Consider the following 25,819-nt stretch of genomic DNA (forward strand, 5'->3'; position numbering starts at 1 on the left):
ATTGTTAATGTGCTTGCTCATTTGATACTTTTAGCTCCTTGTTGCTGAACTAGTGAAGTTGAGCTGGTCTCATGAAGCCTATGGACTGCTCATTACTGGCCAGAGAAAAGGTTTTTATGTATTTATTTTTTAATGTTTACTTATTCTTTGGAGGGGGGAGGGCAGAGAGAGAGAGAGACGGAGACAGAATCCAAAGCAGGCTCCAGGCTCTGAGCTGTCAGCACAGAGCCCAACGTAGGGCTCAAACCCACAAACTGTGAGATCATGACGTGAGCCAAAGTTGGATGCTTAACCAACCGAGCCACCCAGGCGAGAGAAAAGGTTTTTAAAAGACTAAGTTAGCAACCTGAATTTTTTTTTTACTATATAAGAACTTAGCTAAATATTTTTTATAATGGAGAAATGTATTATAAAGCACAGTTTATCAAATAAATGTTATTCAATTACACTGGGAAATATAAATCTCCAAGGCATTATCTTCAATTTCTGACAGCAAGTAATTCAAGAAGTTAAAAACTTGGTTAAAGTGCCCAAGAGACTCATTATGAATTATTTCTTTTATTATTTAGATCTGAATGAGATGCCCTAGGAGAATCTTTTATCTACACATAAAGACTCTCTCTTGAATGGTATAGTTCCAAACTACTAAAATATAACCTGAATTTGGAAATCTGTCAATTTTGAATCCATTTGTGAATTACCAAAACAACCTCAAAGACACTGAGGAAACTCACTTTAATTTGCAATTAATATTTAATTTGATGAATATTAAAGAAAAAGCTTTTGCTTTAAGAAAAAGCAAAAACAAAGTTAATCCATAAAAAAGAAATAAAATGACTAACCTTGCCCAAAATTTTTTTCGACTTAGTTATCAAAGTCAAAGCATAAAAATCATCAAGTATATGGCCTACCTGAAATCCTTAATACCAAGGTAATGACCAATACTAATTATTTTCATTTTCTACAATTTATATTACATCTATGTCTGAAAGCATTTATGTAACTGTCCTCAAAAATCGTTTCGCAGGGCTCCTGGGTGGCTCAGTTGGTTAAGTGTCCAACTTTGGCTCAGGTCACAATCTCACAGCTCATGAGTTCAAGCCCAGTGTCGGGCTCTGTGCTGACAGTTCAGGGCCTGGAGCCTGCTTCGGATTCTGTGTCTCCCTTGCTCTCTGCCCCTCCCCAGCTTGTACTCTCTCTCAAAATTAAACATTAAAAAATGTTTTAATAAAGAAAAATTATTTCTCAAAATAGATACACTATATTTATTATTGAGGATTTTTAATTATTTCAAATATTTTATATATTCAGAAGTATATGCTTATTTTCCCTCTTAAAGGTCCTAAGTCTGGGGTAGAACATTTTAGCATTTCTTAATCAGACCTTAAGGGGCCACATTAACCACACACCTAAAACAAGTATTACTTTGCTTTCTTTTCTTTTTTTTTCCAAATGTTATTTTTGAGAGACAGACAGAGAGAGAGAGAGAGAAAGAGAGAGAGAGAGAGACAGACAGACAGCATGAGCAGGGTAGGGGCAGAGAGAGGGAGACACAGAATCTGAAGCAAGCTCCAGGCTCTGACCTGCCAAGCGCAGAGCCCAATGCGGGGCTCAAACCCACCAACCGTGAGATCATGACCTGAGCTGAAGTTGGACGCTCAACCAACTGAGCCACCCAGGCGCCCCACTTTGCTTTCTTTTCTATTTGTTCACCAATCAAGGATAAGAAGTGAACTACCAACTGTAATTTAGTAGAATTAAAAGTACTAGGTAGCAGAGGACACAGGGATTAGGAAAGGCTTCCCAAAAGTGGTATACTCCAGCTGGATCTTTACAAAGAGTTTGCACAGGGGCACCTGGGAGACTCAGGGTGTTGAGCCTCTGACTCTTGATTGCGGCTCAGGTCATGATCTCACGATTCATGGGAATGAGCCCCGCAGTGGGCTACATGCTAACAACTCGGAGCCTACTTGGGATTTTCTCTCTCCCTTGCTCTCTGCCCCTCCCTGACTCATGCTCTGTCTCAATCAATCAATCAATCAATGGAATTTGCCACACACATTTAGGAGGTTAGGAGTATGTGGGTGGGCATCAAGATGGTCCCCAAGGATTCTCACCTCCTGATATTCATATCCGTGTGTTATCCCCTCCTCACAAAATAGGACCTTACAGAAATTATGACATGACTTTTGATCCTCTTTTTTGAATTTTCTTTCTTTATTTATTTTGAGAGAGAGGGTGTGTGTGTGAACAGTGTAGGGCCAGAGAAAGGGGAGAGAGAGAGTCTCAAGCAGGCTCCACACTGTCAGCACAGAACCCGACGTGGGGCTCAAACTCAAGAACTGTGCGATCATGACCTGAGCTAAAATCAAGAGTCATACATTTAACCAACTGAGCCACCCAGGTGCCTCTGATAAGTCTTAAAAGACCCTGAGGCTCTGTCTTGCCTTCTCTTGATCACTTACTCTGAGGGAAGCTGGCTATCGTGTGAAGACACTTGAGAAGCTCCATGCAGAGAAAGTGGAGCTTACTGCTTACAATAACATTAACTTGCCAGCTATATGGGTAAACCACTTGGAAAGTGAATCTTCCAGCCCCAGAAAATCCTTCTGATGATAGCAGCCCAAGCCAACAACCTGACTGCAACCTCATGCGACTTTAAGCCAAAGCAAACCAACCAAACCATTCCCAGATCCCTGGCCCACAGAAACTAAGTATAATAAATGGTTATTACTGTTTAACTAGTTAAGTTTGGGGAGTAGTCTGTTGCAGAACACAGGTAACTAATATAGTGCACAAGACATAACACAAAGAAGAAGCACAGAGGAATGATACCTGGGCAAGCTTGAGTATGTGCTTCAGGATGGTTAAAGCATAAAGAGACAAGGCTAGAAAAGTACACATGGAACAGGATCAGAGTCTATTTTCTGCCCAGCTAAGGAATTCCAACTTCATCCTTTTGGCCAAGCAATGATCAGGGAAATTAATGCAAGTTCTTCAGCAGAGAAATAATTGGATCCAAATTTTAAAAGAAATACTGAATAAGAGTAGACAGTAAACCATGACTACAAGCCCTCCCAACAGGGCGACCAGTTAAAATATTCTCTTAATACTGTAATAGGAGGGGCGCCTGGGTGGCGCAGTCGGTTAAGCGTCCGACTTCAGCCAGGTCACGATCTCGCGGTCCGTGAGTTTGAGCCCCGCGTCGGGCTCTGGGCTGATGGCTCAGAGCCTGGAGCCTGTTTCCGATGCTGTGTCTCCCTCTCTCTCTGCCCCTCCCCCGTTCATGCTCTGTCTCTCTCTGTCCCAAAAATAAATAAATGTTGAAAAAAAATAAAAAAAAAAATACTGTAATAGGAGTAATGAAGATAACAGTTGTCAGGTAAAACTCCTCTGGGGCCTCTATTCATAGTCAAAGAGTTCACAGCCCTCTGCATTCCAACCAGCTGACTCCACTACAGGTGTATGTGCATAGTTGATCCTCTCCCACAACCACTTGGACAGAGACCTTTCAGAATAATTCTTACCATTAAGTCATTAAGTCTAGTCTACTCAAGACAGAAGTTTTAATACCAGTGTGGGGTGCTCCAGATGTGTATCCTCATAACTAGTTAATGTTATTCCCTAATCACCAGGAACTGTTAGACCTCAACAACATCAGTTGCATCATGAGAATGAAGGAAATCTATCAGGAAACCAAAAGCAATTGCTGAATCCAAATTGAGCCCAAATAACCAGCCACCATTTCTAACCCCACCTCACCATCCCATCCAGAGTAGGTCTTTCTTCTGAGCTCTGGTTACCCTCCCTCCTGCAGACCACCTTCCACTTAGCCATATGGACACTGAGGCTCCCCAAAATGCCAGGCATCACTAATGACTCTCAATGACTAATGACTTTCTGCTTCACTGAAGTCAGAAAAAATTCTCATTCTTAAGACTCTAGATTTTCCCCTCTTATCCCAACATATTTATTCACAACAAATTAAGATTCTGATATAATGATTTCATTCATATAATTTTAAAAACAAGTAAAACCAATCTACTAGATGGTCTAAGGATGCACTCATCAGTTTCAAAAAACAAAAACAGTATCCACAAAAAGCAGGATAGTGCCGATCTCTGGAGATGAAGAAGAAAAGTTTTTGACTGAAACAAAATGCATGGGGTAGGAAGTTTTTTAGGAGTGCTGTTGTAGTTCTCAATCTGGGTGGTGGTTACCTAGGTGTTGGCTTTACTGTTATTCATGAGACTGTATGTATACTTGTTTTATATACTTTTCTCTATATTTCTCAATAAAAATGTTTTAAAAACGGGAAGGCTCCTTAACCCATAAACAATGTTCAATAAATATGCAAATAACATATAGAAAACCCACTAAAGAGGATAATTTAAGTAGTATATATGTATGGTTAAAAATTACTTAGGCCCCGCCAGTAGCATTTTTCTTCTAATCAAAACCAGTATTATTTGCCTCCTAAATCAGCAAGAAGACTATTGAACTATCATGCCTCTGCTGGCAAGCATGGTAAGAAAAACTGGTTCTCATACTCTGATGTGATCTCTATAAAGCAGTTTGGCTTTTTGATTCAGAAACTCTTCAAATCTCTTAAACTGAAACATGAGAAGTGTTATAAGCTTAAAAATCTTACCCTCAATAGTTTTTTTTTAACAGCTAGAAGAAAAATTAGAACCAACATAAAAAATAACAAACCAAACACTGCTTAAGAAAATTACGTAGATCTATTCGAAGAACTATAAGTTATTCTTTAAAATGATCATTATGGTTATTGTAGTTACATTATTTTTTAAATTTTATTGGAAATACATGCTGATATATTTATATATAAAACAATTTTATAGGATTTCCTTCAAAATAATAGGTGAGGGTATAAATGAGACCAAACTGGTCCTTAGCTGACAATGGCTGAAACTGAGGGATTAGTACAATGGGGGGTCGGGGTGGGGGTGGGGGTGCTGTCTGATATTTGGTATATGTTTGAAATTCTTCATAATAAAACAAATTACTTTTAATTAGGAAAAAAATTAAGCGATCAATTTTATTTGCATCTTTTTAAGCTAAGAAAAACATATGAAGGGATAGAGGAAAGTAATTCAAAATGCTATGTTTATGTTAAGAAGCCTTCAGTATTTTAACTCTCTCTGCTTTTTTACTGCTATGGTTTAAAAGATATATTCAAATTTGAATTAAGGAAATCTATTCAGCTATTTACTCCTTTGAACATAATTTAATCAAAAAGTTTCTAAAAATTCCAGTTAACCAAAAATTCCTGAATCTATCTTCTAAAACAGACACAGTGAATTATTTTTATTTCCAGCGCACATTTTAGATTTTTCCCTGGCTTTTCAAACTACATTTTTACAGCTGTTCTATTTTGAAACCTAGTTTTCTTCTGCTGCATACTTATGTATTCAATGCTAAAACCAGCACTTTGGTACTTCATATTTTAGCTGAAAAAACAGTTCTTGTCTTTTATTTCAGACAGTTAAAAAGTATCAAATATAGGCAGCTTATGTGGACTCTATTGGCTACTCATAAACTGTTGATTAGCTAATGCCATAAGGAGTACTGTACTTATCTAAAAAGTTAGGTAGGTTACTGTGTAACTAGACTAAAACCTGTGTGTGTGTGTGTGTGTGTGTGTGTGTGTGTTTTAATTACTATGAAGAAAATCTAAATATAGGGAATCATTGTTGAAATACACTTACCAGGATGATTGGAAATGGGAGGCTGGAATGCAAGCTCATTGTGAACTGGCCCTGAAGAAAAGACAATAAAAATCCCAATTTTATTTATTAAAAGTTTTCCAATGCTAAAACTTTTAATAAACCTTACTTAAATATAACTATCATACCTTAGGAGTGGTTTAAAACTTATTCAATGTCTAAAAATTTAAAAGCTTAGTTTAGATTACTTTATATAAGCAAATACTCTCAAGGTACTTTTGTGGATATTTAATAGCTAACATTTTAATGCTATGTGCCAAGTGCTGTTAAGCAATTTGCAATAACTGTACACACAAGATTTAAATTATAAATGAATTATTCATGTAAGGTGGTAAGAGTGTAATTTACAATGCAATATACAACAATAATTCAAAATCTTAGGTCCGTTCTAAAAACAAATGTTTAAAGTTTATTAAATGAAGGATAAATTGAGAGGTTATTAAGCATTAAAACACTGTGCTAAACCCTTCACACGAATTATTCCATCTGCTTTTTACAACACTCCTTGAGATAGATACTATTACCCTTAAGGCTTAGTTAGTGGGGGTTATATAACCTGCCAATGGTCACACAGCCAGTTAAGGGTCCAACCTCAGCACCTTAACCACTTTGCTGGGCCAGGCAGCCATAAAAAATTACATTCCCTAAGATATGGAAAATAGTAACATAATTGAAAAAAAGCAGGATACAACAATATATACATAGTATGATCCTTTCTCTCCCAATATATATACACCCGTTTATATGACTGGAAGAAAAAATATGAAAAATATTAGAAGTGGATATCTCTACGTGGTAGGACTCTGTAAATTTTCTTATTTACACTTTTCTGTATGTTCCAAGTTTTCTTTGGTTCTATTAATCTTATAATGGAGGAAAAGGAATTGGATACATATGAAAAATTCAGGGTCTTGATTTCACTAAGCCAAATGAACAATGTTCCTCTTCTGTCTGAAATTACAAGCTATGGTTATTAGTAGAGTATCCCTCCAAATCAAGCCTGCACAGAGTAATGATAGAGACAACACGTAAGTGTCTGCATTTTGCTGAATACTATGATGAGGGAAACCTTGAGATCTTGACACTCAAGGGATTTCAATCCACTTAGGGTGGATATACAGATATACATGAGACCTAAGAACATATACAAAGTAAACAAACAAATGAATGGAAATCAATGTGATGTTAATGAAACATTAGCAACAGAGAAATAAATTTAGTAAACATTACTCCTCTAAAACAAAGGTATGATAACAAAACTATGAAAAGTAAATAATACTGTTTTTACCAAAATGCTGAAAAGCAGTAATCATTTAATGAAACTAAATTGTAAGATGAATAAAAGATGTAAAAACATTTAAAAAAAAAACAGAAAGAAAACAAGTTCTCAAAAAGAAAAGGCCCTTAAAACAAAAACAAGAGCTTACAGTAATGTCCGGGATGGGGCGGCATAGGCGGGTGGTGCTGAAGATGGCCGTTTTGGTGGTGAGGCAAATTAGGTGTGTATGGTGCAGTCCTACTTCCAGTCCAGGTGGTAGTGCTGTCTAAAAATTAAGGCCCACATGGATTAATTTGCTTTTATAAAGTCTGCCTATTTTTTCTCAACTACTTAAAAGATTTTAAAAAGCATGTACATACTATGATGGTAAGTAGCTGGCTGACCAGTAAATCCATTCTGCTGCTGTCCTGGCTGAGGCCCTGAAGCTATCTGCAACAATCCTTCACTATGGCTGCCTGCCAGTATACTGGCAGGCTGACCTAGAGGAACAAGAAGACATTAATACGGTACATTTTTAGATGCAATCCTGCGTTTTTATACAGTAAATGAAGGACCAAATATAACTGATGATTGAAGCTATAAAGATGGGCAAAAAGTGGAACTAGTCCATGGTCTATCAAATAACAAACCCTAAAGTCATCTATGAAGGCAAACCTTAACTTGAAAAAGTTGAAAATTATTCTACCTTAAAGTAATGCCTAGCTAATTTTAGAAGCCTTTTCCTTCATTAATATTCTTCACGTGCCAGCAAAATCCCACTACATGTCTAGCCTATCACAGTAACTTCAGAAGCACATCAGCTCATCACTGGCCATGCCATCTAGCTCTAGACCCTTCTAATTAGGACTCAAAAAGTCCAGGCTCAAGAAAATGTTGAAAACTAGAAATTCATTATCATCAGCACTGGTACTGGTAATGGCAAAATGCTATGGTTTGATAAAAGAAAAGCAGAGCAGGCAAATCTTTTAAATGGAATGTGATGGGTAAGGTGAAGTTCAGAAAAGTTCAAGCTTCACTGTTAAATCAATAGAGCATTGCTAGTAAAAACAAAAACAAAAACAAAAACAAAAACAAAAACAAAAACGAAAAACCACCGAAAAAAAAAACCCAAAAAAACAAACAAAAAAAACCACACACACAAAAAATAACAAAAAAAAAAAACCCAAAAAACAAAAAACCACAACAAACTCGAAGTCTACTTTGAAATTTTTTCATGTACTTTTAAAAACCAAAAATCATCTCTTTCCAAGAACACTACCATATTCCTGGATTTACAAGAAATTACTTACTCTTTCTATATGTAATATACCAGAAGGAGTAAGACTCCTGTGGCTTCTATTCTATTCAAAACCATTCTACAATATTGCTTACTGACCTACATTTTTTAAAAGATTTTATTGTTTTTTTTTTTTCTTAAGTAATCTCTATCTTCAACGTGGGGCTCAAACCCACAACTCCAAGATCAAGAGTCACATGCCCCACCAACCAGGCCAGCCAAGCGACCCAATGACCTACATTTTTAAGGCCTTTTTTTTTTAAGTGGAAAATGCTTGATTTCTTTAAGCAAGCATTAATGAAGTCAATTGTTTATTCCATTTGGAAAGCAATGAAATTTCACAGTTGTTATCTATCACTGACATAACTTCAATCTTTTCTCATCTAAATGGGAATATAATCAAGATACACAAAAGGAAATGACACCATCGATAAAAGTATCAAGGAAAAGGAACATTTTTCTCCTCTCTACAAATCACATTTCCTTAAGGCTAGGATTATAAAATTAAAAGTTAAAGAGATTATTTCAATACTCCCCAATTATTTATTTTTAAACATGATGTTTTTAGAAACCTCCCTTCCTACTCATCCCAAAAATATTTTTCCAAGTTATCTTCAAATGTTAATGACATTTTTACTCTTGCTTTTAACAACTGTACATGTCAGATTCTTAGCTACCTTACAAAAAGCGTCCCTATATAAGAGAAATGAGATTATTTTAATTTACAGATACTTAAAAAAAAAAAACCTGAAGATATTCAAGTGCCAAATGAACACAGGTTGTTATCAGTACTGAATATTTCTATTACACAATTCCAAGTGTGTAAGATGAAATTAAACAATACACCTAGATAAGCTTACTTGAAAAAGTCGTCCTTTTTTTTTTTTTAAGTGTATTTATTTTTGAGAGAGCACAAGTGGGGAATGGACAGAGAGAGACAAGGACAGAGAGAGAATTCCAAGCAGGCTCCACACCCCCAGTGCAGAGACCGACGCAGGGCTCAAACCCACAAACTGAGAGATCATGAATTGAGCTGAAGTCAGACGCTTAACCAACTGAGCCACCCAGGAGCCCCTGAAATAGTCTTCCAATTCCCCTATTTTGTCCAATTTCTTTTCTTTTAATCCTATCAATACACTTTTTTGAGATCTACAGAACATTTTGAAACAAATTCTTTAAAAATCACGATTCGACTATGAAAATATATCTAAAAAATACCAAGAAAAACTATCTGCATTTCATTCATATCACTTTTCCTGGTTTTCAATAGACTTGGCTCTAGGGAATAGAACAGTTAGAATGAAGTCACTTTAGCAAGCATCAACAAAGGCATGCAAATTTAATCTCCAGATAATATCAATAAAAGTAAGTGGCTGTACTCTATCACTAATCTATGCTTGGCTGGCTATAATGTGCTTTCTTTTATTATCCATCACTGACCACTCTGTAAACTATATTCCCAAATTGGTAAATAAAGAGTAGACAGATAATAGAAGCACTAAGTGATTAAGAGGGCCCAGGCTCTAAAGTATATGCTTAAACTATAAGATCCACTTAGAATATGCTGTCTATGGTGAGACCGTCATCTCAGGTAGCAAATCCAAAATATGTTGCTACATACATTTTGGTGAAGAGGTAAAATGAATTAAAGGGAGGATATTTGGTATACTTTACTTGTAAACTCAATTATAGAAATTAGTCCCCCATTTATTCCAAAGATCAAATTTCTATTCTGAATCTCATTTGATATTAAATAGAATAATGCTTCCTTTGGTGGCAGCTAACAAAGTATTAGTCCAGATCTATCAACAATCTACTGCTGATGTGGGCTGAGATACACTCTCCTTAGCAACCAGGTGCAAATAACACCATATACATGCCAAGACCCTGCTCTGTAATTAGTTTAAAAAAAAAAAAAAAAAAAGCGACTCCACTTGCCAAACAGCAAACCATGCAACATTTGGTGACTGTGCAAATAAACAACAATATTAAAGAACAATATTAAAGGGCGCTTGGGTGGCTCAGTCGGTTAAGCGGCCGACTTCGGCTCAGGTCATGATCTCGCGGTCCGTGAGTTCAAGCCCCGCATCGGGCTCTGTGCTGACAGCTCAGAGCCTGGAGCCTGTTTCAGATTCTGTGTCTCCCTCACTCTGACCCTCCCCCGTTCATGCTCTGTCTCTCTCTGTCTCAAAAATAAATAAACGTTAAAAAAATTAAAAAAAAAAAAAAAAAAAGAACAGAATCATTATTGCCCTGATCAGGCCCAAGAAAAGATAAGCCTAATATCCCTCTGTCTCTATAATGTAGCAGAGAAGATGGTGTATGTCTATCACGAAGAGCCTTTTAGAAAAATTTGTTAAAAAAAAAAAAGATACACAGAATTTAGCTTTATTTCAAAATTGACTAAAATACATAATGTCTATCTTAAGGGATATAAGTTATGAACACCTTTATCAAGATCCTTTTTTCTAAATTTGTACAAGGGAGACTGAAACGGCTACTATAAAGTAATATTCTGCCAGATAAAAAATAAAAACTGATTAAAGTAAAGCTTGCAATTCCATTAACAGAAATGTTTACAAACATCTTGGTCCAAAACTACTTGTTAACTACTCAAACACTTCTCTAAAACATACCTGAAAGCTCAAGACAATTCTTACTTCTGCATGTAGTAGTAGAGGTAGTACAAATTGACCATTAATTTAAATCAATATTATAACCAAAGTTATTACTTAAATTCCAAGTTGACTGTACATCAACATAAAAACACTTAAGTAGGGGAGCCTGGGTGGCTCAGTCGCTTTAGTATCCGACTTCACCTCAAGTCACTATCTCGCAGTTTGTGAGTTCAGCTCAGGTCACAATGTCGAGGTTCATGAGTTCGAGCCCTATCAGGCTTTCTGCTGTCAGCATACAGCCCACTTCAGATCCTCTATACCCCTCTCTCTTTGCCCCTTCCCTGCCCACACTCTATCTCAAAACTAAAACATTAAAAAAAATTTTTAAGTAAATTGCAAAATTACAAACACCATTTTTTCTAGGACCAACTGAAAGACCTTTTTAATACTTTTTTCCTATAAAAGATATCACATTACTTTTAATTTTTACTTGGAGTTTCCTCCAAATGACTACATGTAAATATTAAATAGGGAAAATCAACTTGCTGACTACAGTGGATTCTACTACTCACTTGTGGAAGCCACAGGAATGTTGGGAAAGTTGGTGGTGCTGGTAGCATTAGACTCAGATGGAGCTAACAGAGCTGGGGTGCTGTATGTCTCCGTTGAGGCACGATTACTTGGTGGATGCTGGATGGTTTGAATTGAATGACCTTCAGTGGATAATGATGGCTGCCCTTCAAAGTCATGAACATATTCATCCTTCACCAACATACTTGGTGGAGCTATATAAAAAAGTAAACACATTTAAAAATTTTATAAGCTTCTGTTACCAGAAAAAAAAAATCTTGTATTGTAATAACACCTAAAATTAACTATAATGTAAATAACTCTAACTCAGAATTTTTTCATAATATTTGAAAAGAATACTACTTTATCAACAAAAACTATGCATTTAGAAATAGTGACATCAAATATATTTTACCAATCAATCTGACAGACCCCCCAGAAATGTGAAGATAGACTATACTCCCAACAACTTCCAGCAATGATCCTGAAGAGGTATTCCTTAGTTTATTGATTAACCTAGAAGTAATAATCATCTTTTTTTTTTTAATGTTTATTTATTTTTGAGACAGAGAGAGACAGAGCATGAACAGGGGAGGGTCAGAGAGAGAGGGAGACACAGAATCGGAAACAGGCTCCAGGCTCTGAGCTGTCAGCACAGAGCCCAACGCGGGGCTCAAACTCACAGACCGCGAGATCATGACCTGAGCCGAAGTCGGACGCTTAACCGACTGAGCCACCCAGGCGCCCCGGTAATAATCATCTTAAACACAGGAGTTAGATGAAAACCAAATGGCTGGGGAAAATGTTTATCCAGATGAGAAGACCAAATTGAGATCAAGTAATTAGCTGTATCTTCTTGCTAATTTCACACTGTAGAAATGAGTGGGATCTGATAGCTATCCAATTCCAGGATTTAGACTTATTGTTAAGTGTCATGCATTCAAAGATTGAAACGTATTCAATGTCCGTCCCCTCCAGGGTTAGAACCAAAAAGAAAAATCCTAAATGGTAAGTCAAACTGAAATTTCCTTCTAGAAACCCAAATCAAATGATGTTTGATAAACATATGGTGTGAAAAAACCCAATAATCAACATCTTTCACCTATGTGGTTATGCCTTAAGCAAACCTAGACTCTAGCCGATACAACAACACTTTTCCTTTAACAAATTAGGGAAAGCTGCCTTTTCCTCAAGGAAAAAAAGAAAACTTAGACTGCACTGATAATGTCAACTGTTCTCTGCCCAGAACCTCCCTATTTGTTTTAGACTATTGTTTTGGGGTATGCTTTTTGTCTTTAGCAAACAACCCTTTACTGCTTCTAAACTAAAACTACCCCATAATTTTACAACCCACAGAATTCTAATACTAGGTTCTCTTAGAATAATCAATTAACAGTCCACAAGAAGACATTCTCTTTTCCATTAAGAATCAACATCCAGCACCCTTTGTGTTTCCCTTATGTCAGTTTTTGAAAACACTGATTATACATAAATACCAATTAGTTACATGGCTTTTTTTTTTTAAGTAGGCTCCATGCCCAAAGTGGGGCTTGAACTCATGACCCTAAGATCCCTGAGATCACAACCCTGAGAGTTGTGTAATCTACAGACTGAGCCAACCAGGTGCCCCAACATAACCTTTTTAATTGAGAATATTTAAAAGAATAAGCCATTGTTCAAATTACTATGTACAATCTCTTAAAGGGCTTTTTCATACATCAAAAGTCATGAAGACACCGATATAGTTAAGACCAAAAAATTCCGTTCCCAAAAGTTTTTCTTTAAAAAATTCTAGGGAGGGGCACCTGAGTGGCTCAGTCAGTTAAGTGTCTGACTCTTGGGTTTATGCTCAGATCATAATCTCACAGTGTACGGGTTTGAGCCCCACCTCCAGCTCTGCGCTGACAGTGCAGAGCCTGCTTGGGATTCATTCTCCCTCTCTCTTGCTCTTCCCCTCCCCTGCTTGTGCTTGCTCTCTCAAAACAAACACTTAACAAAATAAAATTTAATTTAAAAACATTTTTAAACATGAAAAAATTCTAGGGAAACAAAAAGATAACCAAAAGGATGCTTAACACATCACTATGTATAAGTGAAAAAAGAAAAAACTGGACCCAACCATTCATCACTAATGTTGGTCAAATCATAAAAATTCAAGAAAAAAATCATTTGGGACACAAAGTGAGTATTACTGTATTTATTCCATCTTTCAAAAAAATTATATCATTCAACAAAGTTCTATAATTTTCTTCATATAGATCCTGACATCTCTATTTAATTCCTGGACATTTTAGAGTTTTTGTTGTTATACTGACTAGGATCTTTTTATCAGATACTGGTATTACTAGTACATAAAGAGAAAGCTACTGATTTGAGGAAACAGTTGGTCAACTTGATATTCATCGCTTTTGCTTTTCAGTGGACTCTTCGGCCTAATGTGCAGTTGTAACAATTAAATCCTACTTTATGCCTCATAATATTTTTTTTTGCCTAATACATTGACTAAACCTTCCCCAAATGTAAGCTTGAGACTTCTACCTGACTACAAGTCTCTTTGTCAAATAACTTAAACCATGTCCCTTAGGTGAAACTGTAGGTATCAAGGATAGATGTCTGCAATATACTTTTTTGCAAAAGAAAAAAAGTAGGTTACAAAACACTACTGTACACTATGATCACATGCATGTTTAAAAAATCACATCACGTAATTTAAAAAGCAAGGTCCGGAACAAGTGCACAATATGCTTTTTATTTAAGAAAGGCGGGAAATAATACATGTATTTTTGCGTAAAGAAACCCTGGAAGGAAACACCAGAAACTAGTAAAAGTGATTACCTGAGGTAGGGGGGAATGGGGGCAAGGGTGGGAGCACTTCTTTTCACTGTATACCTTTTTATAGTATTTTGATTTATGGACCATGTATTGCCTATTCAAAAAAATAAAATTAAAAAACATATAGTATATATTTTTTAAGTCCAGAAAAACAGACACCAAACTATTAAGTATTTCTCTTTATGGACTAGCATTCCACAAATTCATCCACTGAGTAAATATTTATTGAGCACTTATGTTCCAGGTACGGTTCTAGCACTTGGGATATATTAATAAACAAAAGAAAAATCTCTACCCTCATAGAACTTACACTCTTTTGTAATATTTTTTTATTGTTTAAGTATCTAATATTGAGTACACATTACTCCAGCTTCTCCTAGCTGTCCATCTTGATCTTCATCTAATCAAGTGTGGACAATGCCACCTACCATGGAGGGGATAATGGGAATGGTGCAACACTTGAATTCACTTGGCTCAGTCAGTACCTGACACAAATGTGTACTTAGTAAGTGTTAGCTGTGATGATTTCATTGTACTTTTAGAGCAGTCATACCTGTAGTGACTGGAAAATGTCCTATGAAGTGTAAGGAATATGTATAAGGGACAGAAAAGCTGAAGCCACTGGGCTCACCTCCGACCACAGCACTTCTCTGATGCTACTCTTGCTGTCTCATTTACCTTTTCCTTTTCCTTCCTCCACTAGACTATGAGCTACCTAGAGTGGAGAAAACATACCTTACTTATCCTATCACCCCGAGATCCTAACACAGTACCAAGCAATACACGCTCATTAAATCTTCTTAAAATGAATATGCAGGCTGATGTGGCCATGGAAAGTTTCATAGAAGACAGGAAATAAGCTGGAAATGATTATCACCAAAATTCCAACTCAAAAGTGAAGGAATTATCCCATTTTCTTAACTTTTTCTTTACCTGGCTTTGTATTATTTCTTTGTCCAAATCTAGAAGGGACTGTGAAAAACATCTGTTGTTTTCTGAGGAAATGAACCACTGAACCTGGCCTTAACAAACCACCACTAGGGGGACCTAGAAGGCTAAAACAGCCCTAGAGCCACTAAAAAGAGCTGATCATCCACACAATCCGACCAATAACAGCTATTCATAACAGCAGTATTTCAGAGTAAGGGAGGAGTGTGATGAGTCCTCAGAATTGGATCTCCTCACAACCACCACCACTAAGGAAATTCTGATATAATTATCACTACAGTCTCCCAAACCCCAGTACTTTAATTCTCCAAAAGCAGGGATGGAGAAAGGTGAAAATCTGAAGGGTATTTACTTTCAAAGAAAATAAATGACATAATATCAAGGGCTTGAACCAATCTTAAAGGTACTCTTCCCAGACCACTACCACATTACCAACCCACTGTTCTCAGAAACCTACTAACCACTAACAAGTAACAAAAGGCACTAGAATCTTCCTCCATTATTCATGACATAGAAGAAAAATGGACAATAAAAACAAGTAGACTTTCATGCTCTTCCTAAATTTTGTTTAAGGTTGTTAAACAAATGGATGGTAGTTCTGACCCACCCGTAAGACTCTGCAACAAGAAGTGCCAACCCACCGATTTCCCTCCAGAACAGCACACCTTTCTAAGATGATAGTGGTTCTTTATCAGAATTTCTCTGTAAATTAATTAGTTCCTACAAAAATTTTAGTTCATTAACACGTTCTAAGTAACAGCGCTAAAGTTTTAACAGAACTCTGTTCTCAAATATTACACTAAAAAACAAAACAAAAAACACCCCCCCATTGATTTAATTTCCCCACCTCAAAACTCTCCTTTTAAAAACAGAATTGGAAATTATCTATGAAAGTTAAAGTAGCCTTGTTTTATCGACTCAAAATGTAACAAGACTGAAAAAATATTTATATATATATAAATAAGTTAGAAACAAAGAAAAATTAGAATATTGGTATTTTTAAAGGATATGTTATACATGACTCTAAATTACCAGACATTATCGGTATCTATATTCATTTAAACTGTTCTGTGAGATTTTCTTCCAAAATAGTCTGTTTTTACCAATCAAAAAATATTGTTTATGTTTTATATTCTCCTATCATTTTTTTTAGACCACTTTGGTACATAAGTGTAGTTCAAATCCAAGGAACCAACAGCCCATTTAAATCCAGTTTTAAATACTGATAAATGTCCCCCCAAATCTACATTTCCAAAACAGTTAAGTATTTTTCTTGTAAATGCTACCAGAACTCACACAAACTAATTTTAGGTCAATAAAAAATAGAGGGGACAGGATAAAAGAAAACAGAAAGTTACAAGAAACAGATTACCTACCATTACTCTGCAGTGTTAATCCTGAGAGATCTTAATTTTTTAAAGGGGAAAAGAAAATGAAACATTAATCATTACCACAATAATATTTTCCATTGTATTTAAAATTACAAAATGTAATTTTACTTCACAAACCATTTCAATCCAAGATTAGTAGTATAAATACTATTTATAACTGACAATACATAAACTATTCAACCTATAATGCCTTCCATCTTATTTTTTAAAAATAATGTTCTAAATGGGCAGAATATGAGCTATAGTGTATACTTAATTTTAGCAGTCAAAATACAAATCTGTTCTAAAGTTCAAATTTAAATATTTATATTTCGTTAAGAATATCTGACTCTTTAACCTTAGTTGAAGTACTGGGCTATCTCCAAATTTATAATTTAATGTAGAAAAATCAAATTATTGAGATCTGTTCCCTTTGTGCACCTAAGGATAAGAGCAAGGTCTACTCACCAATTCCAGGTGATACAACTCGTTCATAGTGATATGGATTTACACAGACACTATCACATTTTAAGTCAAATGCATACTGACAATATTTAACATGTTTGAGTTCATTTTTGTGAAGATCAGGCCACCTCCAGAGACGGGCATATATCACATGAGGAAATCCTTTCCGACCAGCCACCTAGGAAAAACAAACAACCATTTACTGATCATCAGTTAATATACTGATCATACATTAAATAAGGCACTTAATATATATTCTCATTTAATTCTTACAATCCTACAAAGTCAGTATTATAACCCCCATCTCATAAGTGAGAAACATTTATGAACTAAAGTTACTTCTTTGAGACCTGTGCTCAAGTTTTTAAAATGAAAAAAAAAAAAAAAGTATGAGTTTGCTGAAGTACCCATTTCTAAAATCTAGAAATAAACATTTTAAATCTAATGACAGAAGATTTCTGTATGTTTCTTTAAAAACACACAGCACAGAAGATATATGATATAGTTCTATACAAAAAATATAATCACTGAAAATGAAAGATTAAAAAAATTATAAGATATAAGCTTTTAATACTAAATTTTAAAGATATGCTTGAATTCTTTTAGAGTTTTTCATATAAAAGTACCAAATATACAGTATCAGATTTCTAAATTATAAAAGGACCAAATATAACTCAGTTTTTAAAATGTACATATAATACCAAAAAAAGAAGGAAAAAAAGCTACAAAAATGAATAACAAAGTGCTAAAGGTATGGGGTTTCTTCTGCTTTTTGCTTTTATTTTCCAAATTTTCTACTTTGAATTTTTTTCTTGTAACATTAAAAAACTTAAAATATAACTTTATTATAAGGAACATCTATTCTTCCATATATTCCCATAATCATATTGGTACAGGGTGTAGAGTACCTGAAGAAATGGAGCAAACATTAAATTATCCAATAGTAATGTAAGAGAAAGCAAGAATATTTTAATCTGCCACTACAAAACATATAGAAAAACTCTAGAACAAGACTAACCTGAAGCCTCCCATCCAATGTTCTCTGTATGGTAACACATTTGCTAGGATGAGCTCCATTTGTAGTTATAGCTGTTATTAAAGAATCCAGTTCATCTTTTTTCTCCTTCAGCTTCTTTACCAAACTTTCAATTGCTCTCTTTGCAAATGTTTCACTCTCTCCACCTTGTCTATGGCACATCAAACTATGTACAATGCTCAGACAGGCATCATTACTTGTTGGTGTATTTGTAATAGACATATTGTCCATTTGTCAAAGTTATTCTTTTAAATCAAATAGGTCTCCAATTTCCAGAGAAATTTTGATCTTTTGGAGGCAGTGAAAAACAATGACTAACGTTGCAAGGAAAATTATTAGGCATGTGGTATTCAGGATAACCTAAAAAAAATGAGACATGACATTAAAACACATTTCACAAAGTAGATTCAATTACTTGGGAAAAGAGGGAGTTGCTTCAGTTAAGTCAAAGACTCAATGACATAATTTAAATTTTGTACTTAGAGTTTTAAATAACTTAATTAAAATGTTGCTGTTTCTGACATTCAAAAAAAATATTAAAGTTAGGCCTTCTCATTATTATAGGGGCATACTCAATCAAGTCTTGTGGACTGAACTAGTCACCCTAAAGTTAAATCTTAACATGACTTTTTTAAATGATTACTAATGAAGACCAGCACTTTAAAACACGCTTGATTGACTAGTTAAACCTAAATGTCTACCATAATACACATGAAAAATTTACCATCACCTGATACGAAATGCTGTTTATCAGTTAAAAACACCCATCTTTGTTATAAGAGACCACTGACAACAGTAAAAAAGATGAACACAAATTTTTAAATGGGCAAAGGATTCTAATACTCCTCTCTCCAAAGAATGGCCAATATGCATATGAAATATGCTAACATCACTAGTCAACAGGGAAATGCAAATCAAAAACACAAGGAGATACCACTTCACATTCACTAGGCTGAGTAAAGCAAAAGGGTAGATAATCATAAATATTGGTGAGGAAGTGGAGAAACGGTACCCTCATCCACTGCTGGTGGAACTGCAAAATGGTACAGCCACTTTGAAAAGTAGTTTGACAATTCCTCAGAATGTGAAACACAGAGTTACTGTATGACCCAGGAATTCCACACTTAGCAATTCTACCCAAGATTACTGAAAGCCTATGTCCACACAAAAACCTGTACATAAATGTTCACAGCAGTTATCATTCGTAACAGCCAGAAGTGTAATACAAATGTCCATTAACTAATGACTATTTAAATGAGTATATATATCCATACAATGTAAACATTATTCAGTCATAAAAAAGAATGAAGTACCATTACCATGCTAAAACATGGATGAACCTGGAATACATGCTAAGTGAAAAAAGCCAGTCACAAAAGGCCACATATCGTATAATCCCATTTACAAGAAATATCTGAACAGGCAAATGCATACAAAGAAAAAGTAGATTAATGGTTGCCAGAGGCAACTCCAAAGGATATGGAGTTTCTTTTAGGGCTAATAAAATATCCTAAAATTGATAATGGTGATAGTTGCACAACTCTATCACTATATGAAAACCACTGAATTATACATTTTAAAAGAGTGAATTTTAGAGTATATCAATCATATCTCAATAAAGTTACTATTCTTTTTAATGGTTATTTATTTTTGAGACAGAGAGCCGCAAGCCCATGCACGTGGGGCAGGGACAGAGAAAGAAGGGGGAGAGAGACAGTCCCAAGCAGGCTCAGTGCTGTCAGCACAGAACCCAATGCGACACAGGGCTGGACACAGGGCTCAACACAGGGCCCAGTCTCACAAGCCATTAGATCATGCCCTGAGCCAAAATCAGGAGTCAGATGCTTAACCAACTGAGCCACCCAGGCGCCCCCCAATAAAGTTGTTATTAAAATGAAAGACCACTTAATTCCTCAAAAGATTTTACCTGTAATAAAGTAAGTTATTTTCAACAGAAATCAAAATATAGAAAATGAGTATTAGTGAAGCATCTATCCAATATGTGTGAAACTAAAGTAACTTATCTAACCTTAAGATCCCACATGGAATAAGAAAAGGCCATCAGTCTAAGAATAAATGAAGTAAAGCAGGAGTGGAGGCTATACTTTATGCTGAGCTGTTTTTAATTTGTTTGCTGATGATATTCTATTCCATGCCTATTCTGCTTTTATTTTCTTTTGCTATTTACTTGAATCATTAAAAATCTACCCCCCTGGGTACCTGGCTGGCTCAGTCGGTAAAGCATGTAACTCTTGTTCTTGGGGTCGAGTTCAAGGCCCACATTGGGCATAGAGCTTTACTAAAATTAATCTACCCGCACCCCCCCAACCAAATTAATAAAACTAACTCATCAGTCTCTACCAAAGCTTGTTACTCTTCTGATGACTTTTACTTTATTTAATTCCACTCAATTACCCAGCATTGGAAAGCGTGATAAGTCATCTCTGACTTCCTTCTCTCTTTTCCTACCCCCATTACTCCTCTCTTTTACTACCCCCATATTCTCTCACAAAGTTACATGATTCTCTACCTTTGTCATTTCTAGCAGTCTCCTCTCTATTCTCCCTGATGCTGTTGTAGTTTTGGGTCTCCTAGGCATTTCTATCAATCACTTGGTATTTACCTCATGTTCCCCTCTATTGTTATCTGTTTTACATAAATGCCTGTCTTCTCAACTAAATTAGCCCAATACAGAGAACGTTTTCTTATACCTTTGAATAGCAAGCATTTGCCCACATTCAATAAATACATGTTGAAGGTAGATTTTCTGAATAACCCAAGATTACCTGACTGGGGTGGTGGGGGACGTTGGGAGTCAGAGACCTGGGTTAGAATCCCAGCTCTCACACTAAGTAGTTGGACAGATTAAGTTAAACTCTGAACGTGGCTTAAAAGGAGTACACAGAGCTCAAGGGAGAAAAACTACATGAAATGCCTAGCACATAATGTTCAGTAAAAAGCAGCTACAGTGTGAGTACTAAAATGTTTAGTGTTTATAGTCTGAGTACTAGAATGTTTACTTTAAAAGAAGATTTTCCCATAACACGTTACTCATGTTTCTGTATTTCTATTAAAACTTGTAAAAGAAAATTCAGAAGGGCAAGGACAGAAGTAAATCACTCATTCAGGACTCACAACTCCTCTACAGGAGCCAGGCAAATTATATAAATATCTCGGATTTAAAGAAAAGTACTGAGGAGCACAAGTGCACACCCATCAAAAATGGGTAAACACTATTCACTTCCCATGGAAGTGGCGTTTGAGAATGCTAGACCACTGCTAACCGATCTCCAATGCCCATTTGTATATAAAATCTTATTTTTAAGTATCAGCAACTTATTTGTGGAGAAAGGGGAGGAAGGAAGAGGAAGAGAGAAAAACCACCGTGTATGCCAAACACAACACACCTTCAACTCAAGGCTGGCCCAAGACACTGAGGGGGGCACCTGCTGGGATGAGCACTGGGTGCTGTATGGAAACCAATTTGACAATAAATTATAGTTAATAGCAATAAAAAAAAAAAGCTGGCCCAAGAGAACCACCAGTTTGAAATTTCTGAATGCCAACATCACAACAATTTTAAGATCTAGACTGAAAGATCTACAGTACACGGACTGTACTTGTCTCATTCATTACATGTGCCCAACTCCTAGCACTTGTGAGTGCTCCTTACGGTCAAATGGATGCATTTCTGTATGCACTGTCAGATCCATGCTCATGCTATTTCTTTTGTCTAAAACATCCAGTCTCATTTTATCCACATGGCTAAGTCCTAGTTATCCTTCAAATTGCAGCTTAAATGTCTCCTCTCCCCACCAATCTGGAGAATGACTTTCCTGGTATGTTTACTGTGTATTCCTGGTATGTTAATTGATTCCCTCCCTCAAATTTAAAACACACACCAATTACAACCCAACACGTTATATTACAGTTATATGATTACGTCTTTGTCTTACACTGTTGCCACAAATCTAGAAGTTCAAGAAAACAGCAAAACTTTCTCACCTTAGAAATTCCCAGCACCATGCACACTTCCTGACATACATGAGGCAAATATAGAGTGACTATAGCTTTTTTATTCTGTGGCATTTCCTTGCAACAAATTTTAAAGAATACAACTTTTTGTTGTTAAGTTCATTTTCTGATATTACATTCCAAAAGATTTGCACCAATTTATAATTAAAGCATTTGAGTGTAATTATTTCCCCACACCCAGATGTTACCATTCCTAAAACTTAAGCTATTTGGGACCTAATGGTATCTTAGAAACTGTTTTAACAGTTTCCTTTGAAAACATTCTTAGGCACCATGTTCTTGATTTTATCCTTGTTGAATTCCTATGATCACAAGTGCCTAAAACATAATATAAAGTTCCTTGCATAAAAAATAATACATGGGCTCCTGGGCAGCTCAGTCACAGTTAAGCATCGGACTCTTGCTTTTGGCTTAGGTCATGATCTCATGAGTTGTGAGATCGTGCCTCAAGTTGGGCTCTGTGCTGATATCCACTGACAATGCCAGGCTGCTTGGGATTCTCTCTCTCCTTCGCTCTCTGCCTCTCCCCAACTCGTGCTCTCTCTCTCTCTCAAAATAAGTACACATCTTTAAAAGATAAAATAATACCAACAGGGATATATACGTGTTTTCCTACGTTAAACAGCTCTGGATTATAATTTTTTACAAGTGGTACGGAATGATAGACAAAGGTACTAGAACGGTATAAACAAAACTGTAAGTTCTGATTAAAACTCTAGCAGTATGACTGGGCAAGTTAATATGTTTTTCAATTATCTTATCTGTAAAATGGGAACAACTTTACAGATTCTCTACGGTAATCAAATGCAACAGTGTATATAAAAGCAATCTAGGGGGGCGCCTGGGTGGCTTGGTCGGTTAAGCATCCGACTTCGGGACTTCGGCTCAGGTCATGATCTCACGGCCCGTGAGTTCGAGCCCCGCGTCGGGCTCTGTGCTGACCGCTCAGAGCCTGCAGCCTGTTTCAGATTCTGTGTCTCCGCCCCTCCCCTGTTCATGCTCTGTCTCTCTCTGTCTCAAAAATAAATAAACGTTGAAAAAAAAATTTAAAAAAAAAAGCAATCTAGGAACCATAAATTGACCAATTCAACAAACACTGTATCTAAAATATGCACAAAGCACTCCAGATACAAAAAGCAAGTAGCACATAATCAGAAAGTGGTTCTCAACTCTACCAAATATCCCATTTTGGTTAACAAATAATTTATATTACCTCCTCTTAGTTATTCTGAAACAAAGTTCTAACACACGTATTTTTAAAAATTTAACAATACTTTAATTATGACAGCATAATTATGACAAATTCACACCTTCCAAGAGAGGTGTGGTGTTTTGGCAACTCCAACAGCACAATGGCACTGCAGATGGTGAGATGGATTTCCGCAAATGGTGAATTCTTGAGAAAGTGCCAAACATAACAACTTCAATTTAAGAAAAAGAATTAAGATGGGGCGCCTGGGTGGCTCAGTCGGTTGGGCGTCCAACTTCGACTCAGGTCATGATCTCACGGTTCGTGAGTTCGATTGCCGCATCGGGCTCTGTGCTAACAGCTCCGAGTCTGGAGCCCATTTCGGATTCTGTGTCTCCCTCTCTCTCTGCCCCTCACCAACTCATGCTCTCTCTCAAAAATAAATAAACATTAAAAAAAATTGTAAGAAAAAGAATTAAGAGAAACTTAATTCCTGAAAAACTGACTATACGTTAAGATGGAGTCAGATAGTAAGCTAGTTATAACATTTTCCTCCTACGTGAATTTCTGGGGCATGTCAAAGTGCTATGAGATGCACTGGTAATTCTTCACAGAACCTCACATTAAGGGATGGCATCCCTTACCCTCATCTACCAAAGTTCCTCTCACTAATTTCCACAACATCCCTTAAACAGCACTACTTACTCCACTGAGAACCACTAATCTAGAAGATCCAAAATATTACTACACTAAGTAAGAGATGCTAATAGAGGTAGGTACTAAAGTGATTCAGGACCATAAGTGAGAAAGGATGGAAGTCCAGAGTTAAAGTAAGTCTGAGCATGATGTATCAGGCTAGGCTAGGCTAGGCTAGGCTAGGCTGCAGCAACCACCAACCCTCAAAATATCAGTGGCTTAAAACAAAGGTTTATTTTCTGAATAAACTAAACTATATGTCCATCACAGATAAAAAGGTCACTGCTCACTAACATCTTTCAGGGATCAGGCTAACAAAGACTCCATCACTACCTATGTCCTTAAATGGCAAGAGGAAAGATAGGATAACTCACGTACTGTCTTTTAAAAAACTTTTTTTAGGGGTGCCTGGGTGGCGCAGTCGGTTAAGCGTCCGACTTCAGCTCAGGTCACGATCTCGCGGTCCGTGAGTTCGAGCCCCGCGTCGGGCTCTGTGCTGACTGCTCAGAGCCTGGAGCCTGTTTCCGATTCTGTGTCTCCCTCTCTCTCTGCCCCTCCCCCATTCATGCTCTGTCTCTCTCTGTCCCAAAAATAAATAAACGTTGAAAAAAAAAATTTTAAAAACTTTTTTTAATGTTTATTTATTTTTGAGAGACAGAATATGAGTGGGGGAGGGTCAGAGAGAGAGGGAGACACAGAATCTGAAGCAGGCTCCAGCTCTGAGCCGTCAGCACAGAGCATGACGCGGGGCTCGAACTCACGAACCATGAGATCATGACCTGAGCTGAAGTCAGTTCAACCGACTGAGCCACCCAGGCGCCCCAACACATACTGTCTTTTAAAGGCTATCACTTCTGTTCACATTTGATTGGCCAAAGTTAAAAGGCCACGTCAGTGGTTCTCAACCAGGAAAAAACTCTCTCAGGGGACTTTTGGCAATGTTTAAAGAAATTTTTGATTGTTACAACTGCAATAGGGAGGTAGGAGGAAAAGTACTACTGGGTGTCAAGCAGGTAAAGGCTAGAGCTACTGCTAAACATCCTACAATGTACAAGACAGCAACCCACAACAACAATTTAGCCAACCCAAAATGTCAACAGTGCTGAGGTTGCGACACCCTGGACTATGCCTAATTTCAGTGTGGGGGAAGGAGGCAGAGAAGCACAATACTACCATGTGCCAGAAGAGAGCCATCAGAATACTGGTGGAATAATACTAATAACTACCACACGTGAATAAGAATTTGCCAGGCTGCAGGAAAATCCAGACAAGCAGAGGGATATAGAGTGCAGATGTTTTGTCTAGATTCATCATTAGGAAAGGGGAAGAAATAACAACATTAGATTTGCATTAGAAAGAAAACTACAGTAAGAACATGGAGAATAACTCGGGAAAGGGAGACAGAAAACTAGTCAGGAGACAATGATCAGAAAAGTGATAGGTTGGGGCATGGGCAATAGAAACAAAGGGAGAACCAATATTTCTAGGTAGAATGGACTAGATTTTTTAATCAACTAAGTATAAAGGGTGAAAAGAAGGGAGAGTCAAAAGAGGACCCATTTCTTAGTTAACTAAATGATAAAGAAAGAATACAAGATTTTAAAAGGGTAAATAAATTCAGTTTTAAATATAGTGAGTTTGAAGAGCTCAGTAGGGAAGGTAAGCCTATTTAAAAGTCTCTAACATACAACTATTAGATAAAGTCTCTGTAATAGAACAAACCATCCCATGATGACAGGGGTAACGGGAGGTAAAAAG

General features: G+C 36.5%; 1 protein-coding gene across 4 annotated transcripts in view; it reads right to left on the bottom strand.

Moving 5' to 3' along the window:
- The window catches only part of SMAD4 (SMAD family member 4), a 62,382-nt gene that overhangs the window by 24,149 nt on the left and 12,414 nt on the right, over positions 1-25,819 (bottom strand). For all 4 annotated transcript variants that reach the window (XM_047086159.1, XM_047086160.1, XM_047086161.1 and 1 more), the window contains exons 2-8: positions 18,124-18,501; positions 17,109-17,283; positions 16,647-16,676; positions 11,493-11,705; positions 7,386-7,505; positions 7,175-7,291; positions 5,730-5,780 (exon numbers count right to left, since the gene is read on the bottom strand). In XM_047086159.1, the coding sequence (XP_046942115.1) occupies positions 5,730-5,780; positions 7,175-7,291; positions 7,386-7,505; positions 11,493-11,705; positions 16,647-16,676; positions 17,109-17,283; positions 18,124-18,372 (955 nt within the window). In that variant the 5' untranslated portion in view covers positions 18,373-18,501. The remainder of the gene's footprint in view (positions 1-5,729; positions 5,781-7,174; positions 7,292-7,385; positions 7,506-11,492; positions 11,706-16,646; positions 16,677-17,108; positions 17,284-18,123; positions 18,502-25,819) is intronic.

Source organism: Lynx rufus, unplaced genomic scaffold (assembly GCF_022079265.1).
Source record: "Lynx rufus isolate CCGP_SWC_20201006 ecotype Redwood Valley unplaced genomic scaffold, mLynRuf1.p SCAF_20, whole genome shotgun sequence".
Lineage (NCBI taxonomy): Eukaryota > Metazoa > Chordata > Mammalia > Carnivora > Felidae > Lynx > Lynx rufus.